At 36.4% G+C, this 18,924-nt stretch overlaps 1 protein-coding gene across 6 annotated transcripts in view; it reads left to right on the plus strand.

The window, feature by feature from the left end:
• Nucleotides 1-18,924, plus strand: part of PH4alphaEFB (prolyl 4-hydroxylase subunit alpha-1) — a 294,206-nt gene that overhangs the window by 261,991 nt on the left and 13,291 nt on the right. For all 6 annotated transcript variants that reach the window (XM_090409648.1, XM_090409645.1, XM_090409646.1 and 3 more), the window contains one exon: nt 17,945-18,041. In XM_090409648.1, the coding sequence (XP_090265774.1) occupies nt 17,945-18,041 (97 nt within the window). The remainder of the gene's footprint in view (nt 1-17,944; nt 18,042-18,924) is intronic.

Consider the following 18,924-nt stretch of genomic DNA (forward strand, 5'->3'; position numbering starts at 1 on the left):
ACTTTTGATATGCTTTCTTCTTTTCCATCACTGCCTCTTTAACTTCCTGTGTCCACCAGGGAGTTCTGATTTTATTATCCTTGCACACAACCTCACCACATGCCTCTCTGGCAGAATCAATCAATGTTTTCTTCAGAGTTTGCCACTGAATCTCCAAGGTTTGATTCCTGTTCTCAAACTCTTTCATTTTCTTTTCAATAATCTTTCTGTATTTTAGTCTACAGTTCACATCTGAGAGCTGCTCAACTTTTATTCGCTTTAAAACTTTCTTACATGTTATCCTTACAAAAAAAATGTTATTGGAAATTAAAGTAGACATCTTTCACTACTTTTCTACATAATTTCTGCCATTGTTCAGGCACTTATCGTAACGGGGCATCAAGAGTTGTACACCTTCGTCGTAGAAGGTAACACAAACCACATATTGACTGCTTCTTTGACCTCGTCATCATCTTGAAACTGCCGGCCACCAAGGAAAGATTTCAGATGTTTGAACAGGTGAAAGTCGCTTGCCGCAAGGTCAGGACTATATGAGGGATGATGGAATTGTTCCCAACCGAAGGTGGCCAGAAGTTGTGTTATGCTAGCCGTGTGTGGGCGGGCGTTATCATGAATCAAAACAACGTCTCTGGTAAGCATGCCACGTTGTTTATTCTGAATTGCACAATGCAGTTTCTTAAGGATTTGGCAGTACATACTTGCGTTGATTGTGGAGCCTTGACCCAAGAAGTCTACCAGCAAAATTCCTTGTCTGTCCCAAAACACAGTGCACATGATTTTCCAAGTGAAAACCATTGTCTTCAATTTTGTCTTGACTGGTGATGAGGTGTGCCTTCACTCCATGGACCGTTGTTTGAATTCAGCGGTTGCGTGTAACACCCAAGTCTCATCCCCGGTGACAAGTCTGCTCAGGAAAGCATCGCCATCCTCATGGTAGCATGTCAAGAATTCCAATGCACTGCCTAGCCTATTCACTTTGTGTTGTTCTGTAAGCAACTTCGGCACCCAGCGTGCACACAATATCCAATAATTCAGTTTCTCCGACACAATTTCATGAAGACACGAACATGAAACTTCTGGAAATTGCAGCGAGTGACGTCATAGTGAATCCCCTATTCTGTTGAATAGTCTCTTCAATTGAATGCACCAAAAAGTCAGTCATTAAAGATGATCATCCGCTGTGTTCATCATCATGCACACCTGTCCTTCATTAAAAAGTCTTACCCATCTTTGTACCATTGAATCACTCATTGCATGTTCTCCATAAACCTTAGTAATTTGCCCATGAATTTCAGCTTCTTTAACATTCCTTGCATTCAAGAAACGGATAACTGACCTAATTTCACATCCGGCTGGTGATTCGATTTTTTTAGACATTATAAACACACACACCAAGAAGTGTATGCACTGTGAGAATGTCTGAAAATGGCACCAACACCTTGCTAATGAATCAACAAACTCAGCATGCATGCACACCACTGCAATCGCAATGTATGAAATGGCAAAATTTCTTTAAATATGTTTGCAACAAAGAATGTCAAATGTATTTTTCTAGAGGATATGTAAGGAGTGTAATTTTATTTTTCCAAAATGTGAAATTAATTGAAAGGTGTACATTAAATGCAAGTAGCAAATATGCCTATCTAGGAGGACATCAAGAGGTCAAGTTACATAACCAAAAGGCAATATGGGTAAAAGAATGTGGTTAAAAGTAGTATAGAAAATGAATGCCATGTGAAGGAGATAAGGAATAATTTGTATTAATAATAGTGTTCAGTACTATGGAATTTGTGGAATCATTTTGGCAGAAGAAAGATTTGTGGATGGCTTGCTGTTGGTTAGACCGTTGATTAGCAAGTGGGCAGATCTGTGGAGTCAAGGAAATAAGTATTGTTAGGAAGTTTTATATATGTTTAGGTCACTGACTAAAGAAAATGAGAAAAGAAGAACAGCTGCAGGATGACAGTACTAAAATCAGATACTCTTGTGTATTTGGAGATTGTTACTTGGAGGGGTGGAGTTATCGTATAAATTGTGATGTTATGTTGCACTTCTATTCACTAATACTAAAAATATTAGGAATAAAGGGAAGGTGTTTGTGTATTGTCAGCAATACACAATTACCCCAAAATTCTTAGAGTAATTGAGACTTAGTGGATAGGGGATGATACACAGTATAGTTTAGATGATGTGTATGTGGTGGGGTGATATGAATGGTGAAATGTATATATAGATTAACTTGTTAGGATTGAAGCAAGTAATCATTATGGGAGATTTTAACTATCAAATATACACTAGAAGGCAGGATGATAGAACATGTAGGGATATTCTTTCTTTTAAGGTTACACTGTGATCAGCATTCATATTTGTTAAATTAGGGACACAAAACACACGTGTTGAAAAGATTATTTTACTGATTAATAATAAAATAATAACTTTTCGACCCCTGTATTGAGGTCATCTTCAGAAGGATACATTCAGAAGTACACGAACAAGCTATATGCTGTTGCACTCTATACAAGTAAATTACATCTACATTGTTAACTAATCTTTTTTCTTAGCCTGCCCTCTAGTGGGAAAAAAAAAATAAAATAAAATAAACAAAAATAAAATAAAAACTACAATAAACTCTGCTAAAGTCCTCACATACTAGGATTCTTCTGGAATTATACAGTTATATTACGATTATCTTCTGGATTTGTACAGTACAGGTTGCTATTGAATGTTAAAGGGGGAAAAAAAAAATCACTTTACTAGGTCTTGTATTGAGATTTTTCTTCGTGGTTGCTATGAAGGTTGTAGATGGGTCCTCCACATTTTTGGAATTGTTAGACCATCATTTTTATTCAGATTCGGATCATGTTTGAGCATTTCACATGCTTCCTTGAATTTCGAACCAGGTTTTGGTGCGGTGTAGGGACTTGGTACCTTTCCAGTCAATTCTGTGGTATGTTTGAAGTGCGTGGTCAGAAAGGCCGGTTTTTCCAAAATGGAGGTATTTTATGTGACGTTTGTGTTCATCCTTTCTGATTGGGATGGTTCGCCCTGTTTCCCCTATGTATGGTATGTTACATGTGCAATCTATTTTGTAAACCCCTGGGTGGGCTAAGTGTGGCAGGGGATCCTTGGAGGAACTGAGTAGGTGTCTTAATTTTGTCGGGAGTTTAAAGGTGGTTTCAACATCATCATCAAATTCCTGTCATGTACCCTCAAGAGGTGTACAGGATATGACAGTATTACATGAAAAAATTACATCATTACTAACTTCCTATCTACAATTTTCCTCCAAATCAGTCTGTTAATTGTCAAGACTCCAACATTATCAGATCTTATATTTCTATCGTCTAAGGCACTTTGTACCGTATCAATCCACCTATATCTTGGTCTTCCTCTGGGTCGTTTTCCTGCTAACCTGGCAGAGAATACTTGTTTTGCTAATCTTTCCTCTCCCATTCTATTTAAGTGACCATACCACCTGAGATTAGCTCTGCTAATGCATTCCTGGATGCTGACAATGTCAAGTTCTTTCCTAATATCCTCATTTTTAATATGATATTGCCATTGATGCCATCTGTTCACGCCTCTAATCTTTCTCAGGACTCTCATATCTGCGGTCTGTAGTTTTTGGTCAAGTGTTTTACTTCTGATCCAGCTCTCAGATCCATAAGTTAAAACTGGTTTGAACACTGTCTTGTATACAGCTAATTTAGTGTTCCGACTAATTTCTCTGTTATTCCATATGAATTTATTCAATTGACTTCCCACCATACCAGCTTTGCTTATTCTGTTGTCTATTTCTATATTTAATTTACCATCTTCAGTAAAAATTGTGCCTAAGTGGCTGAAATGTTTTACTTGTTCCACAGGTTCTCCATTCACAACACAGTTGACATTTTCAATGATTCTGCCTATTTTCATTGTCTTTGTCTTTTTATTGCTGACCTTCATACCATATCTATTACAACAGCTATTCAATTTAGTCACAGAATCTTGCAGACTTGTAGAGGATTTATTTAGAAGTATAACATCATCCGCATAAAGCAAAGAGCTGACATTAACATCTCCAATTTTGATATCAGATTTAATACCACTTTCCTTCATAATGTGATCCATATAGATAATGAATAACAGAGGGGATAATGTACATCCTTGTCTCACACCAGATTTAACATTAAACCATCTTCCTGTACTTCCTTCAATTCTAACTGCTGACTTACAACTCAAATAAAGACTAAGTATTGCTTGATATAATGCCCTATTGACACCATATAACTGCAGCGTATTGAATAGCTTCTCTCTTGGCACCTTGTCATATGCCTTTCCAAATCGACAAAACTTAAATACAGATCTTTGTTATATTCCCATGCTTTCTCGACTATTTGTCGTAAAGTGAAGATCTGATCCTGACAGCCTCTATTTGGCCTGAATCCAGCTTGTTCTTCACCAAGCTTTTCTTCCACAATTCTTCTCAACCATTTCTCAAGTATACTGGCATAGATCTTGCCAGGAACACTCAGTAATGAAATACCTCTGTAATTCTCACATTCAATTTTATTTCCCTTTTTATATATGGGTACTATGAGAGCTCTACTCCAATCATCGGGAATTCGTCCCTCTGTCCAGGCTTTCTGAACTATGCAGTGCAGCCACTGTAAGACTTTTATACCACCATACTTCAGCATTTCTGGTCGAATATCATCTACTCCTGCTGCCTTTCCACATTTCAAGCCTTTGATGGCTTTTTCTACTTCAAGTATGGATATGTATTCCTGACTGCATGCCTGGTCAGTGTTTTTTATCACTGTGCTGTCATCACTGCTTGTTTCATTTAGCTGTTTTTCAAAGTAATTACTCCATACTTCAAGGATATCTTTTTCTCCTGTTTTCATGTCACCTTTATCATCTCTAACTCCTTTTACAGCACTCTTTCCTCCATTCCTAAGCTTCTTCAACAACATCCAGAATATTTTGCCACCTTCTTGATATTTATTTTCTATATTCTTGCCAAAGTCCTCCCATGACTTTTGTTTAGCTAGTTTTACACACTGTTTAGCTTTCTTACATTTGTCTCTGTATTCTGTAAGAGTAAAAGCTGACTTATTTGCCAGGAACTTTTGATATGCTTTCTTCTTTTCCTTCACTGCCTCCTTAACTTCCTGTGTCCACCAGGGAGTTCTTATTTTTTTATCCTTGCACACAACCTCACCACATGCCTCTCTGGCAGAATCAATCAATGTTTTCTTCGGAGTTTGCCACTGAATCTCCAAGGTTTGATTCCTGTTCTCAAACTCTTTCATTTTTTCTTCAATAATCTTTGTGTATTTTTGTCTACAGTTCACATCTGAGAGCTGCTCAACTTTTATTCGCTTTAAAACTTTCTTACATGTTATTCTTTTCAATATGAAATTCAATTTTATCCTGCTCAAGACCAAATAGTGATCACTTCCAATTTCAAATCCTCTGTACACTCTTTTGTCCTGCACCAGGGAGAAGACATCACTATCAACAATAACATAGTCAATGAGACTTTTCTTATTCCTAGCCTCTTCTCTCCATGTGAATTTGTGCACATTTTTATGTTGGAACATGGTGTTAGTAATAACCAGTCCATGTCCTGAGCAGAAATCCAACAGATATTTGCCATTATTATTAGCTTTGCTCTTTTCTTCAAATTTTCCCAAAATATTTTTGTGTCTCACAATCATTTCCTACTCTGCTATTTAGATCCCCAACAAGGACCAACTTTTCCTTTTTCATTGTGTCAGTTGCTTTTTCTAGAGCGTCAAAAAATTCCTCCACTTCTACCTTAGTAGAACCTTCTGTGGGACCATAGGCACAAATAAGTCTCATTGTCCAGTTCCCCATTCTCATATTTGCCCACATTACTCTACTTGAGACTGACTGCCATTCAAGAAGATTAGCCTCGTATTTTGTGTTGAATACTATGGCTACTCCTTCTTTTCCTTGATTGTCATTGCCTGAATATAACATTTTGTATTTATTGCTTAGAAAGATCTCACCAGTTTTGGTCTTTTTTGTTTCAGTCACCCCTATTATGTCAATCTGGTACTTATCTAATTCCTCAGCTAGCTCCATTTCTTTGCCATTCAGGCTTCTTATGTTGATAGTACTGATCTTTAACTCTGGTGATGTTGAGTTGGGGTTTGTTTTCAGATTTGTTCCAGTAGCTGACTTTTTGCTGTTCGCCCTGGTTCCCTGGCGAAAACAACGGGGGCCTTGTTTAACCGGGCGACGCCCCAGCCGGCATGAAATTTTGTCATGTTGTACCATCATTTTTTATTTTGGTTTAACCAATAAGAATACAATTTGGCCGGCTAAATCCCAAATTGTCAGCCCATCCTCATTCGTTCAGTATCAAAGTAGATACCCAACAGGGTGCACCACGAGAAGGTGAGGATTGGACATTAGGTCAGAAGCCCTGGTCGGTTCTCCACATTCCTTTAAAGGCTATGTGGAGGTCTCCTCTCAATTATACAGCTTTGACCCTTAAGCACCCCTTAAAGGTGGTTTTGATGTTGTATTTGTGTAGTGTTCTGTCTATTTTTTCTGAAATGCATCTAACATATGGTATAGCAATAGCATTCTTGAAATCTTTTTTGTTATTAGTGGTACCTTTGTGGAGGATCTTGTGAATAGTTTTTATACTATATCCGTTTTTTATAAAGGTATGTTTGATGGTCTCATATTCATGGTTAAGAGCTTGTTCATTTGAACAAATGGTTTCAGCTCTGTGTTTAAGGGCCACACTATTTGACCACATGAAATTAGCAGCCACACTCAAGGAATTGGTTGGTCATTCCCTTTCCTACATAAAAAAAAAAAAAATACACAACAATTCATAAACAAAATTAAAAATATTACACTCAACGACCAAGATCTATTAGTCAGCTTTGACATAACTTCCCTTTTCACCAATGTCCCAATCAATGACACTATCCTACTCTTACAGAACATATTTCCACACGACATCGCGGCCCTCTTTGCCCACGTACTCCGCTACGGATACTTCGTGTGGCAAAACAATTTTTACCTTCAAAAAGAGGGTACCGCCATGGGCTCTCCCCTCTCCCCCCCAATAGCAAACTTCTACATGGAAGATTTTGAGTAACGAGCTCTAGAATCGGTGTGCCTAAAGCCCAAAATTTGGCCCCATGGCAGCTAAGCACTAGATACATTCCTTAGCCACCTGAACAAACAACACAAACGCATCCAATTCACCATTGAAATTAAAAAAAACAACTCTCTTCCGTTCCTAGACACACTTGTCACACGTCTTCCTTCAGGCTGTCTCGCTCCTTCTCAGTTTACCGCAAACCTACACACACAGGCCAGTACATACACAAAACTTCTTATCACCACCCAACACAAAAACTAGGGGTCATAAGCACCCTTAAAACACAGAGCTCAAACCATTTGTTCAAATGAACAAGCTCTTAACCATGAATATGAGAACCATCAAACATACCTTTATAAAAAATGGATATAGTATAAAAACCATTCACAAGATCCTCCACAAAGATACCACTAATAACAAAAAAGATTTCAAGAATGCTATTGCTATACCATATGTTAGAGGCATTTCAGAAAAAATATAGACAGAACACTACAAAAATACAACATCAAAACCACCTTTAAACCCCCGACAAAATTAATACACCTACTCAGTTCCTCCAAGGATCCCCTGCCACACTTAGCCCACCCAGGGGTTTACAAAATAGATTGCACATGTAACATACCATACATAGGGGAAACAGGGCGAACCATCCCAATCAGAAAGGATGAACACAAACGTCACATAAAATACCTCCATTTTGGAAAAACCGGCCTTTCTGACCACGCACTCCAAACATACCACAGAATTGACTGGAAAGGTACCAAGTCCCTACACCGCACCAAAACCTGGTTCGAGCGGAAATTCAAGGAAGCATGTGAAATGCTCAAACATGATCCGAATCTGAATAAAAATGATGGTCTAACAATTCCAAGAATGTGGAGGACCCATCTACAACTTTCATAGCAACCACGAAGAAAAATCTCAATACAAGACCTAGTGAAGTGTTTTTTTTTTTTTTTTTTCCCTTGAACATTCAATAGCAACCTGTACTGTACAAATCCAGAAGATAATCGTAATATAACTGTATAATTCGAGAAGAATCCTAGTATGTGAGGACTTTAGCAGAGTTTATTGTAGTTTTTATTTTATTTTTATTTTATTTTTTCCCACTAGAGGGCAGGCTAAGAAAAAAGATTAGTTAACAACATAGATGTAATTAACTTGTATAGAGTGCAACAGCATAATAATAATAAAAAAAATAAATAAATAAAATAAAATAAAAACTACAATAAACTCTGCTAAAGTCCTCGTTAACAACGTAGATGTAATTATTTTTATAGAGTGCAACAGCATATAGCTTGTTCGTATACTTCTGAATGTATCCTTCTGAAGATGACCTCAATACAGGGGTCGAAACGTAAAGTTATTATTTTATTATTAATCAGTAAAATAATCTTTTCAAGACGTGTGTTTTGTGTCCCTAATTTAACAAATATGAATGTAGGGATATTAATAGGGCATTTATAGAAATGCAGAGTGATAACTATCTTTGATATCATGAGACAAATGGGTCTTGGATGATCAGGCATGTTGAATTTAGTGGTAACATTAGAGGATGTAACCAATAACGGAAGTGACCTACTTCCACCAGAACAGCTCTAGTCCTAACTTATAGGATAATCAAGTATTGGATGGTTTTAGCTGTGAACATGCACACACATACATGGAACTCCACAAACAGTTATGAAAAATTTAGAAAAACTTCTGTGTCAGAGGCTGTCTGAAAACAGCAATGCCAGACAGCTTCTTAGGATAAACTGAATGAGAATAAAATGAATGGCAACATCGTTAAATAAGACCATACAAAAATGTGATATGGAGGAAATAGGGAAAGATCAAAGGCAAAATCAGATTATGAGATTTTTAGATGGGTTAAGCCCAAAAGAAATTTTAGACGATTCTTGTGTTATGTGACAAGTAATGGAAGAACTTTGCTGCAAGTAAGGTGACTGGTAACAGTTGAGGAAAATAATTAAATTATAATACAGTGACACTAAACATGCAGAGTTCTTCGACAGAATACTCTATTTGAATATTGGAGATGAATAATAAACTAGTGATATGAATAAGAGAGTGAATTTCAAATTGGTACCAAATGTGTGGAAGAGCAGAGACAAACAGAATAATAACGGCTTGAGACTGCATCATGGGCTGTGCTGCTGCTATTTATACAGTAATTGTTAATTTTTGCATTAATAATATTGTGGATGATTTTGAAGGGTAAGGGAGGTACAGAGTTTGTTGCTAACAACGCATAGTTGGGAAGGGTGATAAGGAATTGACTTCTGAGGTCAGTTATTTCCTTATCCTTCCTAGCATCCTTTGGAGAGAATTTTTATAAACTGTTATTGTGAACAGAAGAGAGAGAAATAATTAAATTGACTAATAACTAATATTTCTGCTATTATCATTAAATTCCTAATCAAGAAGTGTTCAGGCTACTGTCACAGCACTAAGTTAAGTTAGTCTATCATCATCATCATCATCAAATTCCTGCCATGTACCCTCAAGGGGTGTACAGGATATGATAGTACTACATGAAAAAAATTTCATCATTACTTACTTCCTATCTACAATTTTCCTCCAAATCAGTCTGTTATTTGTCAAGACTACAACATTATCAGATCATATTTCTATCGTCTAAGGCACTTTGTACCGTATCAATCCACCTATATCTTGGTCTTCCTCTGGGTCGTTTTGCTGCCAAACCTGGCAGAGAACACTGGTTTTGCTTATCTTTCTTCGCCCATTCTGTTTAAGTGACCATACCACCTGAAATTAGCTCTGCTAACCCATTCCTGGATGCTGACAATGTCAAGTTCTTTCCTAATATCCTCATTTTTAAAATGATATTGCCATTGATGCCATCTGTTCACGCCTATAATCTTTCTCAGGACTCTCATATCTGCGGTCTCTAGTCTTTGGTCAAGTGCTTTACTTCTGATCCAGCTCTCAGATCCATAAGTTAAAACTGGTTTGAACACTGTCTTGTATACAGCTAATTTAGTGTTCGGACTAATTTCTCTCTTATTCCATATGAATTTATTCAATTGACTTCCCACCATACCAGCTTTGCTGATTCTGTTGTCTATTTCTATATTTAATTTACCATCTTCAGTAAAAATCGTGCCTAAGTAGCTAAAAAGTTTTACTTGCTCCACAGGTTCTCTATTCACAACACAGTTAACATTTTCAATGATTCTACCTATTTTCATTGTCTTTGTCTTTTTATTGCTGACCTTCATACCATATCTATTACAACAGTTATTCGATTTAGTCAGAGAATCTTGCAGACTTGTAGCGGATTTATTTAGAAGTATAACATCATCCGCATAAAGCAAAGAGCTGACATTAACATCTCTAATTTTGATATCATGTTTAATACTACTTTCCTTCATAATGTGATCCATATAGATAATGAATAACAGAGGGGATAATGTACATCCTTGTCTCACACCAGATTTCACATTAAACCATCTTCCTATACTTCCTTCAATTCTAACTGCTGACTTACAATACTTAGTCTTTATTTAAGTTGTTATAATGCTTGATATAATGCCCCATTGACACCATATAACTGTAGCATATTGAATAGCTTCTCTCTTGGCACCTTGTCATATGCCTTTTCCAAATCGACAAAACTTAAATACAGATCTTTGTTATATTCCCATGCTTTCTCGACTATTTGTTGTAAAGTGAAGATCTGATCCTGACATCCTCTATTTGGCCTGAATCCAGTTTGTTCTTCACCAAATTTTTCTTCCACAATTCTTCTCAACCGTTTCTCAAGTATACTTGCATAAATTTTGCCAGGAACACTCAGTAGGGAAATACCGCTCTAATTCTCACATTCAGTTTTATTTCCCTTTTTATATATGGGTACTATGAGAGCTCTAACTTCAATCATCGGGAATTCGTCCCTCTATCCAGGCTTTCTGAACTATGCAGTGCAGCCACTGCATAGTTCAGAAAGTTCTAAAACTCTTATACCACCATACTTCAGCATTTCTGGTCGAATATTATCTACTCCTGCTGCCTTTCCACATTTCAAACCTTTGATGGCTTTTTCTACTTCGAGTATGGATATGTATTCCTGACTGCATGCCTGGTCAGTGTTTTTTACCACTGTGCTGTTTTCACTGCTTGTTTCATTTAACAGCCTTTCAAAGTAATTACTCCATACTTCAAAGATATCTTTTTCTCTCGTTTTCATTTCACCTTTATTATCTCTAACTTCTTTTACAGCACTCTTTCCTCCATTCCTAAGCTTCTTCAACAACCTCCAGAATATCTTACCACCTTCTTGATATTTATTTTCTATGTTCTTGCCAAAGTCCTCCCATGACTTTTGTTTAGCTAGTTTTACACAGTGTTTAGCATTCTTACATTTGTCTCTGTATTCTCTAAGAGCACAAGCTGACTTATTTGACAGGAACTTTTGATATGCTTTCTTCTTTTCCTTCACTGCCTCTTTAACTTCCTGTGTCCACCAGGGAGGTCTGATTTTTTTTATCCTTGCAGACAACCTCACCACATGTCTCTCTGGCAGAATCAATCAATGTTTTCTTCAGAGTTTGCCACTGAATCTCCAAGGTTTGATTTCTGTTCTCAAAATCTTTCATTTTTTCTTCAATAATCTTTGTGTATTTTAGTCTATCTACAGTTCACATCTGAGGGCTGCTCCACTTTTATTCGCTTTAAAACTTTCTTGCATGTTATTCTTTTCAATATGAAATTCAATTTTATCCTGCTCAAGACTAAATAGTGATCACTTCCAATTTCAAATCCTCTGTACACTCTGGTGTCCTGCACCAGGGAGAAAACATCACTATCAACAATAACATAGTCAATGAGACTTTTCTTATTCCTTGCCTCTTCTCTCCATGTGAATTTGTACACATTTTTATGTTGGAACATGGTGTTAGTAATAGCAAGTCTATGTCCTGAGCAGAAATCCAACGGGTATTTGCCATTGTTATTAGCTTTGCTCTTTTCTCCAAATTTTCCCAAAATATTTTTGTATGTCTGACAATCATTTCCTACTCTGCTATTTAGATTCCCAGCAAGGACCAACTTTTCCTTTTTCATTGTGTCAGTTGCTTTCTCTAAAGCATTAAAAAATTCGTCCACTTCTATCTTAATAGAACCTTCTGTGGGATCATAGGCACAAATAAGTCTCATTGTCTAGTTCCCCATTCTCATATTTGCCCACATCACTCTACTTGAATGGAACTGCCTTCCATTCAAGAAGATTAGCCTCGTATTTTGTGTTGAATACTATGGCTACTCTTTGTTTTCCTTGATTGTTATTGCCTGAATATAACATTTTGTATTTATTGCTTAGAAAGATCTCACCAGTTTTGGTCTTTTTTGTTTCAGTCACCCCTATTATGTCAATCTGGTACTTATCTAATTCCTCAGCTTACTCCATTTCTTTGCCATTCAGGCTTCTTATGTTGATAGTACCGATCTTTAACTCTGGTGATGTTGAGTTTGGGTTTGTTTTCAGATTTATTCCAGTAGGTGACGTTTCGCTGTTCGCCCTGGTTCCCTGGCGAAAACAACGGGGGCCTTGTTTAACCGGGCGACACCCCAGCCGGCATGAAAGTTTGTCATGTTGTACCATCATTTTTTATATTGGTTTAACCAAGTTTCCAAATTAGTCTATTACTTGTCACACTCCTGTATTGTCATATCAATGTTTTGTTCTTCTAAGGCACTTTTGACTGAATCTATCCACCTAGAATTTGGTCATCCTCGGGGTCTTTTTCCTGCCATCTTGCATCAAACACCTGTTTTGCTAAGCTTTCCTCTCCCATTCTATTTAAGTGACCATACCACCTTAGGTTAGCTCTGCTCACACTTTCTTGAATGCAAACCATGTTGAATTCCTTCATAATGTCTTCATTTTTAATATGGTTGATTCTCATTGATAGCACTTTTTTTTTTTCCCTAAGAACTCTCATATCTGTGGTCTCTATTCTTTGAACAAGTTTTTTTATTTCTAAACCCAACTCTCAGATCCATAACTTAAAACTGGCTTGAACACTGTCTTGTTATACTGCTAGTTTAGTGTTTTGGCTACTTGTGTTTTCCAAGTGGTTAGCGTATCCACTCTCCAACATGGCTGTGGATTTGAATTTTGCCATGGATGTTTGTGATTGTCTTTATGTGGGAGATGAATTTCATCACCTGGTGTGAGACTACTGTCCCACTTATTGGAGGCCTGAAGTACCTTAAAAAGTTCTGTGTTTGGTTTCTGGAGCAGGTTTTCCAAACTATGTAAAAATAAAAAATATAAAATAGGGAAAAAAAATCCTTAGCCTATCCACAGTACAAAATGTATTATAGGTTTACAAATAACGTTTCATGGGTGGGAGCAACAAAAAAAAAAAAATTCTCTCTTATTTAAATTTATATTTTTATATTCCATATAAATATATTCAGCTGACTCCCCACCATACTAGCTTTGCTTATTCTATTGTCTATTTCCAGATAGTTACATCTTCACTAAAAACTATCTAAATAACTGAAATATTTTACTTCTTTTATAGGTTCTCCATTCAAAATATAGCTGAAGTTTTTTATATTCCTACCTATTTTCATAGTTTTAGGCTTTTTATTGCTGATTTTCATGACAAATTTGTTACAGCTGTTATTCAATATAGTTAGAGACTCCTAGAGACTTGCACTAGGAGTACATCATCATCTGCATAAAGCAAAGAGCTAACTTTGATATCTCCAATTCTAATATCAGGCTTGATGCATGAGCACTCTTGTCTTGCACCTTATTTTACATCAAACCATCTTTCTGTGCTTCCTTCAATTCTAGCTGCTGAGTGACAACTTAAACATAGACCTGATCTATAAAACTTAAGTACAGATCCTTTCATATTCTCATGATTTCTCAATTGTTTGTCATAAATTGAAAATCTTATCCTGACAACCTGTATTTGGCCTGAATCCAGCTTGTTCTTCCCCAGTTTTTCTCAGTGTCTTTTCAAGTATGCTTGCATAAATCTTACCTGGAACATTTAGTTAAGAAATTTTTCTGTAATAATAATAATATTTCTGATATATCTAATAATAATATATCTCTTCAGTTGCTGAAGCATTTTCAGAATATATCACGAGTCATTCAAGAATCTAATTACTCATACAAAGCCCTATTGTATCATTTAGGAGCAATTAAAGGTAGCCATTATATTGCTTTTCTTCTACGGGATGATATTTCTGTAAAATCTCTGATTTTTAAAGTTGTTTTTACTCAATTCTTATTTATACTTGATTCTAAATGTCTATTCAATATTTATCCATTACTTTAATTTTTCTTATCTTATTATACTATTCGTAAAGCAGTGCTCTTAATACGTTGCTTGATTTAGTCTCCTATTTTTAATCCTCTCATTCAACTTTAATCCCCTGCTTTGTCTCAAGACCGTGATTATAATTATTCACGTGCACAAAAACTTTAGAACTAAGAAATTGCCTCTGGCTGGAGCCAATCTCTTTGTCTGAACTACTGGCATTTTTCTAAATTGAATTCTGAAAATTTATTTGTTTTTCGACTGCGCCATCAAAATTCGTGGATAGGAGTTGAATATCCTTCCAAAGAAAAACGCTCAGCAAAGTACGGAATTTTCCTCTCTTACTTATTACTAAATCTAGCAACGCAAAATTACTAATTTTCAGTTGTGGCTACTTATCTCTCAAGGTCACACAGATTCGATTTTTATGAGCAGTGCATTGATAGTCAGGAATCAGACATATTTGACAAACAAAACAATTTATTCATGCAAATTGAATACACAAAAGGGTTAAAACTAAACACAATTATTTCATGCTCTATACTTCTTCAGCAATTATGTTATGAAATATAAACAATCCTCTTGAATTAACAACTCTTTCTTACGCAACGTGACTATGGTACTACTTTAGCTATCACTTAGTCGCACACAGAGCAATTTTTCACATGCTAAACAAAGGTCAGGCTTAGTTAATAAACAATGTTAAGCATATTAAATTTCACCTTAAATATATGCTATTCTATCTCACCCATCTGAACAATAAATTCAATGATTAGCTAAATGCCTTCAGTCCTCAAGTATCATTAACATAATAAAACTTTAGAGAAATCACTGTCACAAATTCAGTCTCTGGTAAGAACAATATATTAAACCTTACTTTGTATCTAATCGCCTAGTCCACATTAAGGGATCCTTGAAATCACTTTCCAATCTTGGCTACGCACACTGATACCTTTTTCCAGGATTGGTGAGGTCACTTCTTATTTCTGTGATCGTCTGGAAACTTGACGGCTTGAAATCCAGAGCTGATTTTCTACAAAAAACTCAAACGAGTTATCTCGCACTTCGAGCGTCTGTTGACTGGAAGAACGTGGGTTTCTGACCTTGAATCAGCGTAACTTTCCCGAACCTGGAGCCAGAACAGAACGAAGACGAACTTATTTTGCCACGAACATCGATACGACCTCCCCTTCTACGTGTCCTTCTGCCTGAAGACGACTCACCTCTTACGAAAAACCAGCTGATGACTATGAACCACCTCCGACGATGAATACCAAAACTCTCTCTGTCCAACCCCCGTAACGACCTTGTATCCCCCTTTTATCTTGTTCATTTGACCTTGGGTCCTGCTATGATTTGATTCCCTTGGGTACTTCGTGGGTCTGCACCTGCCACTTTTTCGTCGTTGCATTAAGGCGGGAAACCCCGTGCATACTTGACCTTCGCGATAGTGATTGCCTTAGGTCATAAGTTAATCAGTTTGGATTATTTCTTTGTCTGGAACTTTCCTTTGTTACGATTAAATTTACACTTAACTTTCTTTGTTATTTACAGAAATTTGGTAGTCACAATATTTAAGTTTACTCTAACTTATTTCCATACTACATAAACATAAAAAAATTGCTAATTAACCACAAGTATTTTGTATGGATTTTCGTTTTCTAGTAAAATCGGCATATAAGGAATTGTTGTACAAAATCCTTCTATGCAAGATTTTACAGTTCCCTATATCTTCTGTATTACTTTATCTAAAGTTACTTTTGACGTGTTTTATAGCATAGGCATTTTTCCAGGAAAGTACTTTTGCAATCACAATTTTTTAAGATGGGGAAAGTTTGGCTATGTGACTGCATGTAGAGCATCCATTACTGGGTCTATCAGTTGGTATCGATAGGTACTCTGTAAACTTGTGGTATTGATAATGTGGTATATAACTTGTATTGATTCAGTATTTATTGTGCCTTGAATATATGTGATTACTGTTGCTTTGGAATGGTTTATGGTTTCTTAGTCTTTCTCGTTGATGATAGTTGTATGGTTTGTTAATCTTTTAATTTTAGATAAGATATAGTTGTGGTGTAGAAATGGTGGTATGAGTTAGTGACTGGAATGTTAAGAATGTTATTTTTTTTTTTTTTTTTTTTTTTTTTTTGCACTTTAATTGTGGAGTGAATTTAATTCTTTGGCTATTTTAAAATGCATGTCTTAAGTTTTCCAAGCTATGTACACAATTGTTGATAACGCAATGCATGTAATGCAACCATGTGAAAAATTTTAAGTAGACCAAGTGCTGATTTTTTGGATTCCTTCCATATTATATGTACAGAGAGGATAGAAAGTCTCATCTTTCCCTATAGGAAACTCATAATGGACAGTAAAAAATTCACTATAGTAGACTATTACCGTTTGTTATAGTGAATTTCTTTTAGCATAATGTTGTACTTATGTGGCTTTCATTGGGACTCTTCACAAGTTTGTTATAGTGAGAGTTTGACTGTGTGTGTGAGGCATACAAAGTTGATAGTATAACTGGTGGGTTATTTATAATGGTGATGAGGTACTTTCTTTTGAACAATAATAGTAGGGCTCCTGTCCATTAATCAATTTGTAGTGTTATTTATCTGTTTAAACTTGCATGTGTATAGTTTTTTCCCCCTCCACAGTTTTATTATATCTTTGTTAGACCACAGACTTTCTTTAAGAAAGAAAAATATTGCAGCAAGATTTTATCAAGGGTGTTATAAAACTGCCAAATCTTAACAGGAGTTTCCTGAGACTCTCTCCTCCCTGCTGCAAGTCAATATAGTCACATTCAAGGCAAAACCTCAATGAGCTGTGCACACATACCTTCCACAGCAGTATTGTGCTTCTGCTTTTAAACTGTAATTTGTTGTCAAAATCATGTTGGTGAAAACATTGAAAAATTTGTTTTATTAATTTCAGAACTTTTGAGTTTCTTTCTATATGTGGCTATAAAATATGGATGTACTGTATGACCACAGATGTAAGAGCTCTCAACACTTCTGCACACAGCAGAAGAAGCAGAATCCATTCTGATAATAGGGTAATCAATGATGAATGTTTATTATTATACATCGGAAAATTAGCTTTTCTTTTACGAAAATTCTAGTTTTTAAAATGGTAACTATTTTGCTTGTACAACAGTTGGAAAGTTTTACATGATTTCGCATATTGGTGACGAATTCGTACATCACCTTATTCCTTTCTCCCCTTCAAGATGAATTGACTCTTAGCATTGTGCCAGCCGAGGTTCTCGCATCTGTGGTTGGACAGTATCTATAATATCCTTCATTTTAATATCTTACTTATGCCAAATTAAAGCTTTTCATGACACCGTTTAGTTAAAATTGGCAATTTTTTTAGTTTTCTGAAAGGTATCTGTTTCTGTCATAAGATATTCAACCATTCAATTAATTGCATGAATTAATACAGCATGACACTAGTTAATTTCTCTATACTAAAACATACTAATTAATTTCAGGGTTCAGCAGCCTTCTGGTATAACTTGCACAAAAGTGGAGAAGGCAACATGCTTACTAGGCATGCTGCTTGTCCAGTTTTAGCTGGTTCTAAGTGGGGTAAGTTCCTTTAAAAATGCTGCAGTAAATTGATATGAGCATAATATTTGTGAAATTTTAATTGAATGTATTTCAGCTCCTTGTTGACATCAGTGTAATACACAACTTGAATCCTCCTTTCACATCAGTATGCTTAACTGTACTTTGCAATATTGAATTGACAACTGTTATCCTTTGCCCACAGTGAATAAGTGAATTTCAGATCCTCTTGCAGGATCTGAAATCCACATCATTTACCTCCCTCTATTTTGGGTACATGTCCTTGGTAGAGTACTGGTCCCTTTCATTCTGTCTCTTTTTCTTTGCTTTTCTTCCTGTATTCATCACTCTACTTCTTCTGATTCTTTTATGCTATCCTGTCTTCCAGACCACCACCATCACTGGGATCCAATATCCTCTATGTATTTGCTGTGCACTGTGACCTGACCTGTGGACATCTGGAAAGGGGGACCCTGGTAGTCTTACACTACTTTGGCAAGATGAACAGTCCAAGATGGTCCAGCCATGATTGATCAGCCATGTTAACCCTCATGATCCAAGGCTTGCTGGGATGCCAATATAGCATCTGGGGTAGATCTGACATTCCTCTACCAAGCACAGTCATTGCTTGTTGGTGGGTGGGGAACTCTTTAATGGGCACAACACTCTGTGGGGTAATCACAAATGGACAAGGGCATATCATTGAGAAAATGTTGACAATCATGAGAGTAATTTATTAAAAAGGTGGCACACCGTTTGGCAACTCCTATAGGTAGAGATGACCTTTCTAATGTTTCTGCCTGGTATCTCCACTTGGGCCTGGCTCCCACTGAAGAGACCTCAATAAAGGTTGAAACTAGTCTGGGTAGTGGCCTTCCCTTAATGCATAACATTATACATATCC

This window comes from Typopeltis vanoorti, chromosome 19, assembly GCF_054136105.1.
Source record: "Typopeltis vanoorti isolate ZY-2024b chromosome 19, IOZ_Tvanoo_1.0, whole genome shotgun sequence".
Lineage (NCBI taxonomy): Eukaryota > Metazoa > Arthropoda > Arachnida > Uropygi > Thelyphonidae > Typopeltis > Typopeltis vanoorti.